Source organism: Mauremys mutica, chromosome 15 (genome assembly GCF_020497125.1).
Source record: "Mauremys mutica isolate MM-2020 ecotype Southern chromosome 15, ASM2049712v1, whole genome shotgun sequence".
Classification (NCBI taxonomy): domain Eukaryota; kingdom Metazoa; phylum Chordata; order Testudines; family Geoemydidae; genus Mauremys; species Mauremys mutica.
The window spans coordinates 26,240,251-26,254,515 of NC_059086.1; the positions used below are offsets into that span (position 1 = coordinate 26,240,251).

General features: G+C 43.4%; 1 protein-coding gene across 15 annotated transcripts in view; it reads right to left on the bottom strand.

Moving 5' to 3' along the window:
• The window catches only part of LOC123350389 (butyrophilin-like protein 2), a 162,175-nt gene that overhangs the window by 37,016 nt on the left and 110,894 nt on the right, over nucleotides 1-14,265 (bottom strand). For all 15 annotated transcript variants that reach the window (XM_044988944.1, XM_044988958.1, XM_044988946.1 and 12 more), the window contains 4 exons: nucleotides 8,699-8,725; nucleotides 6,110-6,130; nucleotides 3,668-3,688; nucleotides 2,808-2,828 (listed from right to left, as the gene is read on the bottom strand). In XM_044988944.1, the coding sequence (XP_044844879.1) occupies nucleotides 2,808-2,828; nucleotides 3,668-3,688; nucleotides 6,110-6,130; nucleotides 8,699-8,725 (90 nt within the window). The remainder of the gene's footprint in view (nucleotides 1-2,807; nucleotides 2,829-3,667; nucleotides 3,689-6,109; nucleotides 6,131-8,698; nucleotides 8,726-14,265) is intronic.

A 14,265-nucleotide genomic window follows, 5' to 3' on the forward strand; every position in this document is an offset into this window, starting at 1 on the left:
TGAGAACCTGGGAGGCAGTGACCATGAGATGGTTGAGTTCAAGATTCTGACACATGGAAGAAAGGAGAGCAGCAGAATACGGACCCTGAACTTCAGAAAAGCAGACTTCGACTCCCTCAGGAACTGATGCGCAGGATCCCCTTGGAGAATAACATGAGTGGGAAAGGAGTCCAGGAGAACTGGCTGTATTTTAAAGAATCTTTATTGAGGTTACAGAAAAAAAAACCATCCCGATGTGTAGAAAGAATAGTAAATATGGCAGGCGACCAGCTTGGCTTAACAGTGAAATCCTTGCTGATCTTAAACACTAAAAAGAAGCTTACAAGAAGTGGAAGACTGGACAAATGACCAGGGAGGAGTATAAAAATATTGCTCAGGCATGCAGGAGTGAAATCAGGAAGGCCAAATCACACTTCGAATTGCAGGTAGCAAGAAATGTTAAAAGTAACAAGAAGGGTTTCTTCACATATGTTAGGAACAAAAAGAAAGTCAAGGAAAGTGTGGGCCCCTTACTGAATGAGGGAGGCAACTTAGTGACAGAGGATGTGGAAAAAGCTAATGTACTCAATGCTTTTTTTGCCTCTGTCTTCACGAACAAGGTCAGCTCCCAAACTACTGCACTGGGCAGCACAGCATGGAGAGGAGGCGACCAGCCCCCAGTGGGAAAAGAAGTGGTTCAAGACTTTGTAGAAAAGCTGGACGAGCACAAGGGTGCTAAAGGAGTTGGCAGATGTGATTGCAGAGCCATTAGCCATTATCTTTGAAAACTCATGGTGATCAGGGGAGGTCCTGGATGACTGGAAAAAGGCTAATGTAGTGCCCATCTTTAAAAAAGGGAAGAAGGAGGATCCAGGGAACTACAGACCAGTCAGCCTCATCTCAGTCTCTGGAAAAATCATGGAGCAGGTCCACAAGGAATCAATTCTGAAGCACTTAGAGGAGAGGAAAGTGATCAGGAACAGTTAGCATGTATTCACCAAGGGCAAGTCATGCCTGACTAATCTAATTGCCTTCTATGAAAAGATAACTGGCTCTGTGGATGAGGGGAAAGCAGTGGATGTGTTATTCCTTGACTTTAGCAAAGCTTTTGATACGGTCTCCCACAGTATTCTTGCCAGCAAGTTAAAGAAGTAAGGGCTGGAAAAATGGACTACAAGGTGGATAGAAAGCTGGCTAGATTGTCAGGCTCAATGGGTAGTGATCAATGGCTCCATGTAGTTGGTAGCTGGTATCAAGCGAAGTGCTCCAAGGGTCAGTCCTGGGATTGGCTTTGTTCAATATCTTCATTAATGATCTGGAGGATGGCATAGACTGTACCCTCAGTCAGTTTGCAGATGACCCTAAACTGGGAAGAGTGGTAGATATGCTGGAGGGTAGGGATAGGATACAGAGGAACCTAGACAAATTAGAGGATTGGGCCAAAAGAAATATGGTGAGGTTCAACAAGGACAAGTGCGGAGCCCTGCACTTAGGACGGAAGAATCCCATGCACTGCTACAGACTAGGGACTGAATGGCTAGGCAGCAGTTCTGCAGAAAAGGACCTAAGGGTTACAGTGGACAAAAATCTGGATATGAGTCAAGTGTGCCCTTGTTGCCAAGAAGGCTAATGGAATTTGGGGCTGTATAAGTAGGGGCATTGCCAGCAGATCGAGGGACGTGATCATTCCCCTCTATTTGACATTGATGAGGCCTCATCTGGAGTACTGTGTCCAGTTTTGGGCCCCACACTACAAGAAGGATGTGGAAAAATTGGAAAGCGTCCAGCAGAGGGCAACAAAAATGATTAGAGGGCTGGAGCACATGACTTATGAGGAGAGGCTGAGGGAACTGGGATTGTTTAGTCTGCAGAAGAGAAGAATGAGGGGAGATTTGATAGCTGCTTTCAACTACCTGAAAGGGGGTTCCAAAGAGGATGGTTCTAGACTGTTCTCAGTGGTAGCAGATGACAGAACAAGGATTAATGGTCTCAAGTTGCAGTGCGGGAGGTTTAGGTTGGATATTAGGGAAAACGTTTTTACTAGGAGAGTGGTAAAGCACTGGAATGCATTACCTAGGGAGTGGAATCTCCTTCCTTAGAGGTTTTTAAGGTCAGGCATGAAAAAGCCCTGGCTGGGATGATTTAGCTGGTGTTGGGCCCTGCTTTGAGCAGGGGGTTGGACTAGATGACCTCCTGAGGTCCCTTCCAACCCTGATATTCTATGATTCTATGATACAGTGTGGGGAGCTGGGGGCATTTGACTGGGGCATTTCTCTGTGTGATTCATGAGTGGCTATGGGAGCATTAATTGAATCTAGCTGGGTGTGGGGCTCCACATGCTGTTCTGATGAGTGATAACAGGGCCTGGAAGAGTTTGCTGCTTGTCACTAACAAAGCATTGTGGGACACAGCCCAGTCTGGAGAGTTAAGGGGGGCACAGCACTCCCACATTCCCAGGCTGAACCCCAGGGATCCCGCCACACTCACCCTTACCTTTTTCCCATTGCTTTGCAACAGGAGCCCCATCACAATGCACCCGCTGTTCTATCTTTGTTTTTGATGCATATTAAGTTAACAAACATTTCTTTACTCTGACCAGCCCCAATCTGACACCTCCACCGTACCCCAGTCAAACAGAGAAACAACCCTCAAGTGAAAAATGCCCAAATTCCCCTGAGTTCCAACTGCAAAATTCACCCACGTCCTGCTCACAGAAACAGAGAGAACCTGACTCCTCAGCAGTTAAAAAAACCTTGCCTCTTCCACATCCCTCAATGCGGAAGTGACTGACCCTTCCCCCTCCAGACCTCACAACAGAGCAAACTTACCCTTTTCCTCCTTGAGTTTTTCTGCAAAGAAAAACAAACAGGACATTTTTTGATATATGTAATTTATTGTTATCAAATCACCAGCCCAATCCTGTTTACAGGGTAGTCAATGGAAGTCTTGCCACTGGATTTATTGAAGAAAGCATCAAGTCTTGGATTAAGGACTGCTAGATTTTTTCTGACACCGCTATGCTGCTCCTACAAGGTTGTGTCATTGAATGGAACCTTAATAATGTCTCATTGGATGTGTTCTGTGAAAGACCCACAGTATCTGTATTCTGATGTGTGAGGGGATAACTCCCCTCATCAGTGGAAGTTAAAATGAAAGCCCTTTGAATTTCCCAGCAGTTTTCAAATCCAAGGGGATGATCTGGCCTTTCACTCTCAAGAGTTCCCGCTTGGGTCAGGGTATTAAACCCCACAGAGTTCTAGAACTAGCTGCTAAACCTAGACAAGATTCTTTTCTTGCTTTAATAAATTTAAGATGGAGCTTCATGGCAACAACTAATTAGCAAAAGAGGAGAATATGACACATGCTACTGCTCCACTAACATGGCATCTACTACCAAAAGAGGCAGTGACACCACTTACATCATGGCCTGCAATTCAGTTTCAGTTTCAAAGTAGAGTTCTTTCAATGTGTACATCTCCTTTGATACTCTGTCTCTTTGCAGTAGGGTTATGGTTCTTGGAGAATACAAAACACCATTGGGGGAGTCTTTTTAAAAATTCAACAAAGCAACCCAAATAAAGGTCTCTATCAAGGGCAGGAGAGAGGGGTGAGGTCTAATAATAAATCATTCTTGTCCCCATTCCTGAATATTTGTAGAACACATGGGAAGAAAATCATATAAACTTACTTATTCTCTGCTCCAAGTTTTCTGAAAAACAAACAAATGTTTAATGAAAATGACATAAGCTTTAGTCATGATAGGTCCAACCCCCTAAATAGTAGAAAAACAAGATTCTATTATTGTTTGAATAAATTTAACAAGAAGCTTCATGGCCACAACTAATTAGCAAAAGAGGGAATATGACACACAAAGCTGCTCCACGAATGTGGCATCTGCTAACAAAAGAGGCAGAGATACCATTTACATCATGACCTGCATTCCATTTTCAAGTTTCAATGTAGAATCCTTTCAATGTGTACATCCCCATTCCTGAATATTGGTAGAACACATGGGAAGAAAATCATATAAACTTAAGTATCAGAGGGGTAGCCGTGTTAGTCTGGATCTGTAAAAGCAGCAAAGAATCCTGTGGCACCTTATAGACTAACAGACGTTTTGCAGCAAGCTCATGCTGCAAAACGTCTGTTAGTCTATAAGGTGCCACAGGATTCTTTGCTGCTTTTACATATAAACTTATTCTCTGTTTCAAGTTCTCTGAAAAACAAACAAATTTTTAATGAAAATGATATAAGCTTTAGTCATGATAGGTCCAAGAAGGAAGTGAGTTAATAGCTAAAATACTGAAGGCTATATTATCTTTGGTGGGGAATATCTCTGGCTGTGGAGGGGAGACAATGTGCATGACAGATTCATAGTTTCTAAGTCCAGAATGGATCATTGTGATGATCTAGTCTGACCTCCTGTATAACACAGGCCACAGAGCATACAAAAGAGAAGGTTACTCCCCTTGTGCAGTAACTGATCTTCTTCAAGATGTGTGTCCCTCTGAGTGTTCCACTTTAGGTATACTTGAGTCCATGTGTCTAGGATGGGAGATTTTTGGTAGCTGTAACCATTGGATTGCACGTACACTCCCCCATCTCGTGCCATAAGCGGCAGCAGTATAGTGCCATGTGGTGCAACTGCCTTCAGTTCCTTCTCTACCACAGAGTCCATGTCTGAACTCCTAAACAGAAGGGAGGAGGGTAGGGAGTGGAGCACCCATAGGAACACACATCTCGAAGAACCTCAGTTAGTACACAGGATGAGAAACCACCTCTTTTTCTTGGAGTAGTGTCCCATAACGTTTTCCCGTTGGCTTTGTCCTGTAAAAAAGGCACAAGCATTTGCACTTGTGTCTCGATCCCAGAAGAAAGAGGCCTCAAAGAACAAAGGAAACCTCTCCCTCATACATGTGACAGTAATTCAAAGCCAATGCAGGCCTAGGGCCAGATCCAAACCCACTGAAGTCAATGGGAAACTTTCCTTCCCTTCAGTCGACTCTGAATCAAGTACTTGGCACCAGATTCACAGAAGTAATTAAGTATCTCAGTGCCTATTTAGGTGACTAAGTCCAGCTCTGAGGCATCACTGAAATTCTCAAACCTAAATCTTAACTGCCACCTAACCCTGTAAGCGACTAGAGTCCCCATGGTGTCTAGGTTTCTCCAGTCAGCAGGCACAAAGCCAATTAAATCCTGATGTGCTCCACAGCTAATGAGCAGCTTTGAGCCCTCACTCATGTGTAAGCCCCAGTGGCTGCAAAGTGGTATTCACAAACTAGGCATCTCCTTGCCTATCGTGTTAGAGGCCTGATCTTATAGTCTTGGTTAGAGTTGGCCAACAGGCTCAGGTCTGCACAAATGAGAGGGGTTGTGCTTGTCCCTAAATACCCCATATACCCAGTGGTTAGGGCATTCAGCTGGGAAGCAAAACACCTGGAATCAAATCCCTGCTCCAAATCACATGGAGCTGGGGATTGAAACCTGACTGCCCCCCCACCCCTAAACACTGGGCTGTTGGTATCATGAGACATGCAGGGGTTTCTCTCTCAGCAATGCAACGCCTAAGTACATTTGTGACTCTAATCCTTATTATTTCACTCTGAAGTGCAATGGAAAAGGCACACAAATGTTTTTTTCTTCAATCATGTAAAATATGTAACTTCTTTTCAGTAGCGGAGTTTTCACTACATTGTCAGATAGACTCTCCATACGCACATTCCACTGAAGGTGACAGTCAGGTGTGAAGGTTCAGGTTCAGGTTCTTCTCCTGCTCTCATATGCCTCACTGTATTCTGTTACATTTAGTAGAGTAGAGCTGTCGGTTGAGGTTTCAGTCACAGAGGGAGAAGCATTTCTCAGATAAGCAAGGCAGATACCACAAAAGGCTTTGAATATTAAAGCAGAGACCTTGAACTGGACTTTACATTCAGTGTAAACTTGGTCCTTATTCTGTTCCTGCTTAGCTTTTATACAGGTATATTCCTCAGATTCCAAGGAATTGTATAACTGACAGTGTGCAGCCTGCTGCTGTATAATGTATTATTGAAGGAGTGGTGTTGGGTCTTACAAACATAGGCATACACCACTGTTGAGTGCTACTGCTTAGAACTCAGTGTAAACTCACCATTTTGTCTCTGCAGCTCATCTGTGAAAATACAAACATTAATTATCAATCAACACTTGTTTTTTTTGCCCTTTAGAATGTGAAAAGTATTTCAATATGACTCATCAATGTATTAACTTCATAAATAGCACATACCACACTTAGGGGGTTCACCCAGACCAAAACCGGATTGTGTCTCTGCCTGCCCTTCAACCATGAGTGCTTCTGTGCTGTGAAGCTTTTGCTCTGAGTCCTGACAGCCAGATCACAGCATAATGACCTCACCCTGGCTTCCACCAGCCTGGTTATTCCTTGCAAGGTGATCCCAACAACTCTTCCAGTTCTGAGTCTCCCCAGACCTGTCTCCCCTACAGAGTCCAGTCCCCCTCACTGGTCTCTCATAGAAGTTCTCTAGTTTGCTGCCTCTATGGAGACAGAACACACATCAGTCTGATAGATGAGCTGATAATTTTACCCTTTGGTTTAATGTACAGCACTGAGCTGGTAAAACAAGTTTATTACCAAGAGAACCTAGACATAAGTGATACCAAGTTGGAGGAACAGTGATAGAAATGGTTACAAACAAACTAACACATGTAAAAATACACTTTGAAGACTGAAACTTAATTTTAGTAAGTTACAATATTTTCCTAGGCAGGTTTCTCACTGACAGCTCACAGATACTTCAACCCCCTTGACTGAAGGACCCATCATTCTGTGATTTCAAGAGTTCTGGCCCCGTTAGTCCCCCAAGTAATGGATAACTCTAATGTCTTTTTGCAGTTTCTGATATTACCCTAAACTTCATTCTCTCTGTTTCAGGAGCCAGGAAGGCTTCCTGCTGGTTTTCCCTTCCTGTGGACTTTGCATCTCCTTGTTGATTCGTACATAAATCAGGGCTTCCATTGTTTTGATTCCATACTGCTAAATTTCACTGGACACAGGTATATAGCTGTCATCTCTCATTTCTGGAAGAAAACCTATTTCTCCCTTTGTTTGCCCACAGATTTCAAAGCAAAATATCAGAGAGTATCCATAATTCCTCACCTAGGGTTAATACAAACATTTCACCATGATAGTAATCACCAGTGTGTCACCTACATTCATAAAAGAGCTCGCTCAATACACTTTTAGAGTACAGTAATATTGTATACAACCAGTTAATTCAATTGCTTATTCTTTCAGGATTCAGACCTCCTGTTTTCTCTGGGATCTCTGGACCCTGATTGTCATAGCATGGCTCAGCCATATTAAGTGAGTGAGCCTAATATTTTCATTCAGTGCTTGTGCTCGCTATGTGTTTGGCCATACCCAGCAGTCTCTGCTTCTCTCAGACTTTCATCATTCTTTCTCACAAGCCCTCTGCAGCTCCTTTGACAGTTTGGGGGCTTGAGAAAAGCAGCTTCCAGCAGTTCCCTCAGGCAGCAGAACAGATGTCGTAGGAGCTGAAACTGTCTGCCTACTCGGTGCTTGAGAGACACAATCAACCTGTGGGGACTGGCCGGGAGAAGGAATGTGACTTATAAGGATGGCAATCAGCTGCAGGTCCCAGATAGCCCACACTGGCTGTGACCACCAGGACATGTGCACTGGACATGGCATGAACCGGGCCAGAGATATGTTTGTGGAAGAGCTGGCTGCAAGGATTTGTCTTACACAGGCCAGAAAGGAAGTAGCCTTGGAGTTGATCCCAGCACCAGAAGGGAAACTTCTCTCAATCATAGACCTTGAGTCCAACCTGGAGCACCCAGATCCACAAGGAGACACTGAGCGCCAAGACTCTTCTGTCCCTCTGAGGACAGTGCCAACTGAGCCCAGTAGGAGACAGCAGCCTTACATCCTGGCCAGCATCCCACTTCACTCAGAAGGGAGAACTATGAGTTTCCCATAAGGGACCCCAGCCTCACTCTGATCCACCATAAGCCAGCCTGGGGAAATTCTGAGGAGAGATGGGAGGGGGCATTCCTTTTATTATTGCTTTGTTTGTACTTAAGGGAAGGAGTGTTCAGTTGTTCATGTGTGATTGGTTGGGAAATCATGTATTGTTATCCCTGATTCCACTGCCTTTCCTTTTTCTTCCTGATTCCTGTCCTTTCCCCATCTTTGATTTTACACCTATCTTTGCCTGCGATAAAATGTTGTCTTTATTATCTGAGGATGCTGGATTCCCTGTAACTGGTTGCCATGCTCATCAATCAGACTGCTGATCTGGCCTCATCTGTATCCCTAGGTATCTAAATACCTTTAAAAATTTGGCCCAAGACTTTTCTCCTGCTCCCACTGAGGTCACTGTCAACACTCACATAGGTTGTAGCTATACGGGGTCAGGCACCACGAGACAAAATCCCAGAGCATGTCTGACACGTGCCAAGACTTCATCAGCTGTGTTTCACTGGAGAGAATCACAGGAAATGTTGTATGCAATGTGAAGACACATCTGACTTAGTTTCTGTCTGTGTCTCTGTTAATCTCTGGGCTCACTTTTGCTTAGAATGGGTCTTTGCTAGCAACTGATACTTGACATTGGTGTACAAAATGTTTAACAATAATTATGGATTATACTACTTGAATTATTGTATTTATTAAATATATGAAATATGATATTCATACCTAATTGAAAGCTGTACTTTTTCATTTCTGAAAGAAATGCAGTGAAAGGATGAGTAAAGAATAATATATGTAAATTATCTGGTTTCCTAATGCACCCCTCAACTTGGGCCTCTCTCAGTAACAATCTAATAACCTCAATCTTTTCTTCACAGCACATTGAGGCTGAAAAATTGTTGGATCTTAAAACAGAAAGGGAACCATTTTATAGTGGCTAAAAAAGAGCCACATTGGAGTTTCCCACATGGGCCATAGAAGGGTTACCAGTGACAAAATTAGGCTGTGTTATATGGCAGGGAACAGGCCAAATTCTGTCTGATTACTCCATTTAGACTCTCACTGGAATAAACAAGATTGAGGGGATGTATGTGAGAGCAGAATTTAACCCTATGGTCCCAATTCTGCACAGATTTTTATCTGTGCCTAACTCTATGCATTTTGAGTAATGGCACTGACTTCTGAAGGCATTTAAGCACATGCTTAACTTTATCGTCTGCTTGGGTCGCATTAAAGGTAATAGTACTTATTCATATGCTCAAGTGCTTTGCCAAATTGAGGCTTTAGCAATGCTGATCTATGGATAAAGAAACTGCAGGAAAGAAGGGGGAACAGAATGCTATACAAAACCTGCCTGATCCCACCGACTCTCAACACAAACTGGAATTTCCCCATGGCTATCAGACTACTCTGTTCCACAGCAGACCATGTTAGTGCCCTGACATGTTTTAGAGATGCTAACAAAGACATCTAACCCATCTGTGTGCAATTACCAACATAAAATGGCAAAACATTTGGAAACTGACATCACAGGCAGCATTCCTGATGCCATTAGCATTAACTCTGTTAGAAGTGCAACACATTTTTAAAGCCTCCTATTCTCTTGCATCTGATGAAGTGGGTTTTAGCCCACAAAAGATTATGCCCAAACAAATTTGTTAGTCTCTAAGGTGCCACAAGGACTCCTCGTTGTTTTTAATCTATTGCAGTAGCAGGTCTCTGCAACTGGTGCATGAAATAGACACAGAATTTCATGTGTGTGGTGTCAATGCAACCAAGTGAGATTTGACCCTGAATGAAGAGTAAAGTAAAGACATAGGAAATCTTTCCTGCTTCAAACACTTTTTCTTTATTTTCTGAATGAAGGGAAGAAAACAGATGTTTCTTATTTATACTTCTTATTTTGACAGTATAATACACGCAAACCTCTACATGTACACACACAGCCGAAACCTATTCCTGCTGAAGTTCACTGAAATCTCCAAAGGAGTGCCAAGGGAGCAAGAACAAGTCCACAAACTCTTTCCCAAGAGTAACCACAAATCATACTGCCTTCAGATCAAAATGTAAAATTAAGTTGTAAATCCTCTGACCTGGACCTCTAACTATAGCAAATTCAAACAATGGAAGGCACCTAAAACAAATGACAAAAAAACAAATATGTGCTAACTTGGCTGCTTTTCATGGTAATCCCTGTGCCTATGGGATTTTTACTTTACTCTCCACTTGTGACTTTCATAGAAATAATATTTCTTTAGCGAGAGTGTTGGGGGCAAGGAAGAGCATGCTATCCCTGGCAGTGCAAGACTGAACAGAATAATAGAAAGACAAGGTGGGTGAGGTAATATCCTTTATTGGACCAACTTATTGGACTGCATTGAACAATAATAATGCATCTAATGAAGCATCCTGGCTCTGACAATGCCCATTCCCAGCTGCTTCAAAGGAAGAGGCAAGAAACCCGTAATGCACTAATGATCTAAGTGACAGTAATACGTCCATGATGGACTATTCTGTCAAGTCCAGGCTGTATTTGCTTGATGTCTGAAACAGGGAGGTTGTTATGTCTTTTACATATATACTCTTTGCCAGCGCAACCTGAGGCTGCAAGACACCTGGCTATTTCCCGATTTTCTAAGAGAACTGTTATTTTATTTTTACTTAGCTGTCAGAATAAAAGTACAGTATTCAATGAAATATACAGGTGACCTGATCAGGTCCTGATCATTCCTTCCTACTTATTGCAGCAGGAAGTCAACAAAATCCTCCTGGCTCCTGCCCCTGGGTGGATTGGGCTAAGGAAATCTTTTGGTGGGGAAAGCAGCAGGGGAGGGAAGATGGCCCCTCTCACTAGATCCTGAGTTTCCCAGGGCTGGCAGTCATTCTGATGACCTGGTAGTTCACTGCAAAGCTCAGTCAGCTACACACTCATGTGCAGTGCACCACTCACTAAGTGTTTCTTTGGCAAGCGGAGAAGAATAATGTATTGCTACTGCCAAGTATGGGCTCAGTTCTGGTACCCTTATCTCCGCTGGTAGCAATTTATTCCATGAGTACTCCCACTCCCATAGCCTGGGAGGGCTATTTCCATAGCATGTTGCAACTTTCAAGCCTCTGCTATTTTGGCCCTGTGGCTGTTCAAAGAAGCGTCATGAGAATTTGTTGTAATGGAAATGCATTAGGTTGGTGCTAAAGCCAGCATTTCCAATCCTTCTTGGCTCCTACCAATCACAGGGATGTGGAGGTCCCACCTGACCTGGGCTGTAATGGAGTAACTTCAATCTGCCCTTAGAACCAGCCAAGCTCCCAAGCAAGATACTTGACAAGAGAGTGAAGCAGAACACAGAGACCTTTCCTTTTGCCTCTGGCTTTTCCCAGCCTAGCTCACTGCCTGAAGCCTACTACAGCAAACACCTCAGAAGAACAAGTGGAGATGAGAGAGAAAAGTGCCCAAATATAGCCATGGGACACGACTGGGAATTAGATACTAAATTATTGAGCTGAGACATACATTTGAATGTAGCCCCCACCCCTTTGGACTTTGCTAGTTCCTGGACACTGAACTGAGGCTCTAGGGGTCCTACTCTCTGGCCTACAGAACATTGGCTGCAGACCCACTGGATGCCATTTCCCATACATCTTCAAGCCTAGGACAGTAGCCTGGAAATGCTTAAAAAAGCTAGTGGGGAACTTTGGCTGGAATGATTGATATAGGCAGTTTTGCTGGGCCAGGGAGAGCCAGAATTCCACAGTGCCTCGGTGGGAGGGAACAGGCTGACTGAAGGACAAAGGGACCAGTTTTGGTTTCACTTTTGATTGTTTGAGTTTGGAGCTGGGAGAGGAGCAGCATAGCCCAAAGAATCTGTATTCAGTTCCCACTCTTCACCAAAGGGAGGCTGTGAACTATTGTGGGGTTTAGTGTGTGACTGAGGAGTGCCAGCCCTGCAGAGACCAGCGATCAGAGGGGAAGAGAACCAACCCAGTGCCAGCTACCTAGAGCCAGCTGGAACCTCCCAAGACTCCAGACCAGGGAGCCAGGAGAGGATCTAATCTCACTTGGGGGCAAAGACACCGTAAGGGAACCACTTTCTTTTGTGTAAGCCATCCAACATTCACAGAACTTCAGAACTTGTTTCAGGACTTATCCCCAGCACACCATCTGCCTGGAAAGGTGCTAGGGAGGGAGATGGGGGTTTTAGTAGAGTGGTGAATACAGGGAGATTGGGCATTTGTTAGATTACTGATGTTTTAGTACTTCAGTTAATCTTAACCCTTTCCTTAGTTGATCTTAACCTCTTTCCAGTAGAGAGTGGAATCCCCTAAGGATCTGTACTGGGACCAGTGCTGTTCAACACATTCATAAATTATCTGGAAAAAGGGGTAAACTTGGTAAAAGGGGGTACAGTGAAGTGGTAACATTTACATATGATACTAAATTAGTCAGAATAGTTAAGTCCAAAGCAGACTGTGAAGAGTTACAAAGGGATCTCACAAAACTGGGTGACTAAGCAACAAAATGGCAGAGGAAATTCAAGATTGATAAATGCAAAGCAATGAACATTGGAAAACATAATCCCAAATATACATACAAAATTATGGGGTCTAAATTAGCGGTTACCACTCAAGAAAGATCTTGGAGTCATCGTGGATAGTTCTCTGAAAACATCCACTCAATGTGCAGTCAAAACAGCTAACAATGTAAGGAATCATTAGGTAAATGATAGATAATAATAAGAAAATATCATAATGCCACTATATAAATCTATAGTCCTCCCACACCTTGAATACTGCATGCAGTTCTGGTCACCCCATCTCAAAAAGATATATTAGAATTGGAACAAGGACAGAGAAGGGCAACAAAAATGATTAGGGGTATGGAACAGCTTCTGTATGAGAAGCAATTAAAAAGACTTGGACTGTTCAGCTTAGAAAAGATACAACTAAGGGGGATATGATAAAAGTCTATAAAATCATGAATGGTCTGGAGAAAATAAATATTATTACTCTTTCACATAACACAAGAAACAGGGGTTACCCAATGAAATTAATAGACAGTAGGTTTAAAATAAACAAAAGGAAGTACTGCTTCCCAGAACACACAGTCAATCTGTGGAACTCATTGCCAAAGAATGTTGTGAAGGCCAAAAACATAATGGGGTTCAAAAAAATGAATGAGAGAAGTTCATGGAAGTTAGCATCTTCAATGGCTATTAGCCAAGATGGTCAGGGATGCAAGCCAGTGCTCTGGGTGTCCCTAAGCCTCTGTCTATCAGAAGCTGGGACTGGATGACAGGGAATGGATCATTAGATAAATTGCCCTGTTCTGTTCATTAACTCTGATGCATCAGGCACCCGCCACTGTCAGAAGACAGGATACTGGGCTGGATAGATTATTGGTCTGACACAGTATGGCTGTTCTTATGTTGCTTCCCTAGAGCCTTTGTTTCCTGTCCCCAGTAAAGTTCTGTGTGTCATACTCTTATTTTTGAGTGTGGCCTTTCATTTGTTGGGACTTGTATTAATATATTGTGTTGTTCATGTGCTAAGTTATATTCCTTGATAAGTAGCATTAGTCATTTTCCCAAGGGACAGCACCCCGTGTCCCAAGCACAGACAGAAGTCATCTTGGGTGGAGGCACCAGGAACTGAAATAAAGAACCCAGGACCCAATGCATGCCAGGAGGGGAGACAAGCCACTCTGATTAGCAAGCACCAGGGAGGAGGCTTAAGCCACACAAGGGGGAGGGGCTCTACATGAAATACAATGTTGACATTTCCCTCAGAGACGTGTTTCTGCAGCAGGGAGGGCTGAAGGAGCCTCTGACTCCTGTGAGGCAGAACAAAGCTGGCAGGGAGTCAGGGACTGCTGCCAGTGACTGACAGGTTTGAGTCTGAACTCAGGCTGCAAGCGGGCAGAGGTAAACCTCCCTTTAAAGGGAGCTGGAAGCCCTAGCACAATGAAGAAACACCCATTATTCACACTTTTATCAAAAATGGAAGAAACATTTTTGTTCAAACTGTCCAGAAGAAAAACAAAATCACTGCATTTGAGGAAAGGCAGTGACTGACCACTTGCAACTCCAACTTTGGTTAATTCACTATGTAAGCAGAGTCAGGATGAGATCTACCCTGACATCTGGTGGTACATTATGAGGAGTGGGCAAAGGAATTTTAGGAATGTGCATTTGCATTGGTAAATCCACTCCACTTAGCATAACACACAGCAGCATGGGATGGTTATTTTCACACGGTGGAATCCCCAATTTTTTTGTTATTGGGGCAGGAAGGAAAAA